The following is a 4,872-nucleotide window of genomic DNA, read 5'->3' as shown; positions in this document are numbered from 1 at the left end:
TTATCCAGGTATTTTTGACCATGGATGGCGCTCCAATGTTGTACAAACATGTGCAACTAAAATAGTTTTAGATTAGGGTAAAAAAAAATCAGATTGGTGTGCTAAGTAAGTGACGTTCCTTTCCTTATCCTCCACCCTCTTTAAACAGTGCTGCTATTTTACAGCAATAGAAACCCATTCAGATTTTTGCAACTGACTCAGCTATAGACCTCTACTAATTTAAGAGAAAGAAGAGGGAAGAGAAAAGGTAATTTCCACAGTGAAAATTAAATGGCCACAAAACAAAATAATTCTAAGGCATTTACTTTCATGCCAATACAAGTGATCTTTTGAATTTATGCCACTTAAAATTTCACTCTTATTTATAAATTTCACTATTTTTTAATATTTGTAATTTTTTACAATTAATTTTTAAGGACATGTAAAATTCTTGTTTGGCCTTTGCTGAAATTGAGGCACTGCAACATACTTTTTGGTGTACAATAAAACAATGTATTTTGCACAAATATTGATGTGTTCTGATACATTTCAGTTGTATAGATTATATTTCAGAAACAGGAATAACAACTTGCAGGGAAGATGAAGTTTATCTTTATTGGCTTAGTTTTCTTCTGCATGCTGATGAACATGTTAACAGGTAAGTACAGTGCTATAGTTATCTTCCTTTTTTCCAGCTCTTTTAAATGTCTTGCTCTGTATGTTTTGACTTACATTTGCTCTCACATATTATTTGTATATCAATCACACTTGTCTTTGTTACCAGCAAACAGTTTTCAGTCTATGCTACTGAGTAACTATAAACAGCGAATTCTTTATTCAGCTATTTCAAGAAACAGAAGTTGAGCTGTCAGTATGCTCCTTCCTGTGCACTGTATGTATGAGTATGTCACATTGCGTGCTTTAAAGTAGCTCTTTGTACACCATAAATCCTCCCATCTGTGCTCTAATATTGATTAGTTTCTTGTTTATTTATAGATGCTTGGCCGATCCAAGATGAAGATGGTAATTCTTTACTTTTTTACATTCCAAAAAACCTGAAGAACCACTTGTAACTCTGATCCAAAACCCAGTAAAATCAGTGAGGACTTCCATTAAACTCAGCAGGCTTTGGATAAGATCCTCATAGAAATATTTCCATCTGTTCTTTACAGAACAAGATATCAGAAGGAGATACAAAAATATTATTTTAAGCAACTCATTCAAACAATAGACATAACATCTATAAAAATGCACAATAGTTGATGTGTTGAAAGAAAAACAGCACATCTGACCCGAAAAAACAAACAAAGTCCGATCAAATTGTGTATTGTATAATGCTACCATAATTGAGATTGTTAAATTTATTGGGCACCCAGGCCCCTCTTGAGGTATTGAATCATACTAGTCATTTTATATTATTCTAAAATACGTGTAATCTTATTGGCAAAAAGAAAAATCCAGCTTCCAGAACAAAAAGGTTAAAAGCAACAAATGCTCAGAAAGTCAATTTAAAAAAGAAATACAGGAACAGGTCTTCAGACAGTTTTGTTTTTTCACCAGCTGAGGATCTTGCCTGTAGCATTAAAAGTTTGTCTTTGCCTTTAAAACCACCAGTTGCTAACATTTAAATTGGCTTGCTGATTGATGCTTTGGATAGCAGTTTCTGAGGACAGCCTGGAGAAGTTTTGTAGACCACATTTGCCTAAATTTTTGTTGAGAACAAAGAGGGACCCAAAAACTGTTAAATCTGTATAAAGTACCAGGTCTGCTGATATGTGAATATGAATAAATAGCATAAGAACTAAGAGTATCCTGGATGTACTGATAGATGGTATCATAACATCCCATTGAAAACAGCAATCCCCAAAATGTGAACCTGGGAAGGGCATGGGAAGAATTTTAATTTATGTGTTAATTAAAAAACAAATTATTTTGAAACTGCCTGCAACAAACCTCATGATCTTTTCTTGCTTGCACCTTGGAACTCATGTTTGGATATTTCTTTTTCAAACAAATGCAGGTAACTGGGAAAATGAAATTTTTTTCTGATGCGACATCTTAGTTTAACCACCATGTGAATGCATTTCATAGGATAATAATAAACTTTAACCTGGGTGATATATTGGTTTTACATTTTGCCTAGAATCTGGTGCTGTGAACCTGCAGGTCAGCTAACACAAGCAATGCACTCTGTTCCACAGAAAGCAGTGGCTAATTCATTTAATATTATTATGCACCATCTGTGACTGCACTGTAAATTTAAGCCTGTGAAAATGGGGCCTGGGGTAAGTGCCGAGCATCCCTAATTCTTGGTAAGAAGCCTAATCCAAAGCTATAAAAATCAATGCAAAGAATCTTATTGATTTCAGTGGGATTTAAGCAATGCCCAAACACTGTGGGAACACAGCTCCTGATCCAACTGGGCCCTGAAGCAAATAACTAACATAATGCTTGTTTGTAGTGGTTTAGGTAAGTTCCACATGTGTTTAAGTGCTTTATTGCATTGGGTACCAAGAGTGCTCAGCATCTGGAGGTTTCAGCCTCCCTAAACTAGCAGCTCAAGTCCAAATTAATTTATTAATGACCTAAAAAGACCCCTCAAAATCTGGCTCCAGCCAAGTGGGAAATTCTTGTTGCTGCTGTTGGAGAGTTTTTCTCCATCTCTTTAGTTTTTGTTTTCCAGCACCAGCAGAGAAGAGATGTAATTTCAAGGTTTCAGATTCCTCCAAGGCATCTCAGACCCCAGCCCTGGAATGGGATCTCCCTCAAAGTGGGGCCCTGTTGACTTCAATGGTGTCACCAAAAGGATCCACTGTAGGATCAGGGTCTCAAACTTAGCCTGCAGCTGCTCCCCTTCATCCCCATGGCAATGAAGCCTGTGCCATGCCAGAACCCAAAGTCAAATCAAGGTTGTTAATGCTAGCATGGACAAGCAAGGACATATGCTCTTTTGTTCATGTTGTTTAGGGGGAAAAAGTCCCCATGTGGGTTTCTCTTACTGACAGGAAGAATGACGTTTGGCTGGCAGTGGGAGGGAGAGCACGTGCAAGCAGGAGAACAGGGCACTGCTTAGTGCTTTGCTCCTGGAATAATTTCCAGTGAGCACAGGAGAAGCCATTCACGTTTGCAGAATGATATGTTTGTAGTGAAAGGTTCTTGGAAGGCCCAGCCACACACAGCCATAAGATGCCACTGATTTTTTTAAGAGCATTTTCCTAATGTTTGTATTTCTCTTTGAATTGTTCTGATACTGAATACAGAATTTCCAGGTACAACTTACAGTACTTCTAAGTTGTAACAGCAGTACTTCACATGCAGTGCAACCCCTGAAGGGCAGTGAACATTTTACAGAATGACATGAGCTGGATTTTTGGGTTTCCTATTCCTCTACTGGAGAAAGGAAAGGTGGTGGAAGAAGTGAGGAGAGATGGTAAAGGGGGTTTAAAGCCACTTTTTGTGCCCGTTTTTGTTGTCTGCTTGGTGCCCAGCCAACCAACCTGCTTCTTGTTACAATAAACTAATTCTGCAATATTTATTTTAGATCCCTATCAAGTACCTGCCTCCATGCCCTACTGGCCTTTCTCGTCCAATGATTTCTGGTCATATGTGGAGTATTTCCGGACCCTGGGAGCATACAACAGAATCAATGAAATGGCCAGAACCTTCTTTGCTCACTACCCTATTGGAAATGGCCTTGGTTACCACATGCCAGCTCATGAACATTAGTGACTTTACTCATTTTGCTAATGCAAATGATGAGCTTTTTAAAGGAATGTACTACTGCCTGTAAACTCGTGAATTGCCAGTTCAGTCACTTCTGTCATTTCTATGCTTTTTAACTGTTTGAGTACTCATATACTGTATAGTATTTGCTTTTTTGTAAAATTGCTGATGATTTTAGTGTAGTTTATATTTTTAATACAACATATACCTTTGTGCAAATATAATAAAAAGGTCAAACTCTGATGCTGCTGTGCTTTTTTTTCTTTTAAATACCTTTATATTTTGAAATGTACAAAAAGTGACCATCGTGTCATTTCTCGACACTGACAGCAGACAGAGTAGCACCATTGCACAGCAAGGGCTCTCTACCAGCAATACTTTGCTGCCAGCTCCCGCATCTTTTAAAGTGAGATTCTATGACCCTGATCCTGCACTATGCCCAAGTTCAGCTTTGGGAAGCATGAGTTTGGCTTCCTGATTTAGTGACACCTGGATCCTGCTGTGTATGTTGGTGCAAAAGAGATCCTGCCTCTCTCGCTCTCCTTTTTTTTTGCTGCTAGCACTGGTAGCATAAAATCCTGCACAGCAGCAGAGAATCAGGTACTGCAGTTTTGCTTTACCATACTAGCTCCTACCCTGGCAATGCCCCAGCATGCCTTCAGCTCTGCCCAACATGCCTCCTGCCCTTTTTGTTGATGTTAGAGGCCAACTGGCATAGGCAAGGAAAACACTGCCTCCATGAGCCGTCTACAAGTGAAGAACTCTGCAGGGAATTACTGATCAGTTCAAGACCACTTTGCACTGTGTAGCTGTGGCCTTAACAGAATGGACAATCTAGGGTCAATAGCATCCACTGGTCCCTGGTATCCTAGTGGGAGACAAGAGGAGGTCTCACAGGTGGTCAGGATCCAGGGGAGGTTTGTGTCTGCTAGTCTTCCTTTTCCTTAATTTTAGTCCCCTACATGTTAAAGTGAAGTCTTTGCCAGCACTGATTAAACTACTCATCACTATTGCACTAGTAGCCACAAACAGAGAACCTTTTTAGAGGTAAGAGACAGCTCAGGACCTGATTTTCCACTGCTCTCCCTTTGAGTAGTCATATACCTCTAGAAAGAATGGCTGTAAAGTCCTGCCTTTCTCATTTGGTAATATTTTTACATTTACTCTGTG

General features: G+C 39.0%; 1 protein-coding gene across 1 annotated transcript; it reads left to right on the top strand.

Annotated features, from left to right (window-relative positions):
* Positions 1-243: 243 nt before the first annotated feature.
* Positions 244-3,903, top strand: OTOS (otospiralin). The gene is made up of 3 exons (XM_019503687.1): positions 244-637; positions 976-1,002; positions 3,521-3,903. The coding sequence occupies exons 1-3, from the start codon at positions 580-582 to the stop codon at positions 3,703-3,705; spliced, it is 270 nt and encodes an 89-aa protein (XP_019359232.1). The 5' UTR covers positions 244-579; the 3' UTR covers positions 3,706-3,903.
* The last annotated feature ends 969 nt before the right edge of the window (positions 3,904-4,872 follow it).

The sequence above is a fragment of the Gavialis gangeticus genome, unplaced genomic scaffold, assembly GCF_001723915.1.
Source record: "Gavialis gangeticus isolate Ggan-Ray unplaced genomic scaffold, GavGan_comp1, whole genome shotgun sequence".
Lineage (NCBI taxonomy): Eukaryota > Metazoa > Chordata > Crocodylia > Gavialidae > Gavialis > Gavialis gangeticus.
This window is presented reverse-complemented; position numbering and strand designations above follow the sequence as displayed.

What these genes read in the sequence shown, in the direction of transcription:
- OTOS (XM_019503687.1), top strand. Translation starts at nt 580, where the DNA reads ATGAAGTTTATCTTTATTGGCTTAGTTTTCTTCTGCATGCTGATGAAC. An exon ending in GCTGATGAACATGTTAACAG is followed by an intron (nt 638 to 975) that starts GTAAGTACAGTG and finishes GTTTATTTATAG; the next exon opens with ATGCTTGGCCGATCCAAGAT. An exon ending in GCCGATCCAAGATGAAGATG is followed by an intron (nt 1,003 to 3,520) that starts GTAATTCTTTAC and finishes TATTTATTTTAG; the next exon opens with ATCCCTATCAAGTACCTGCC.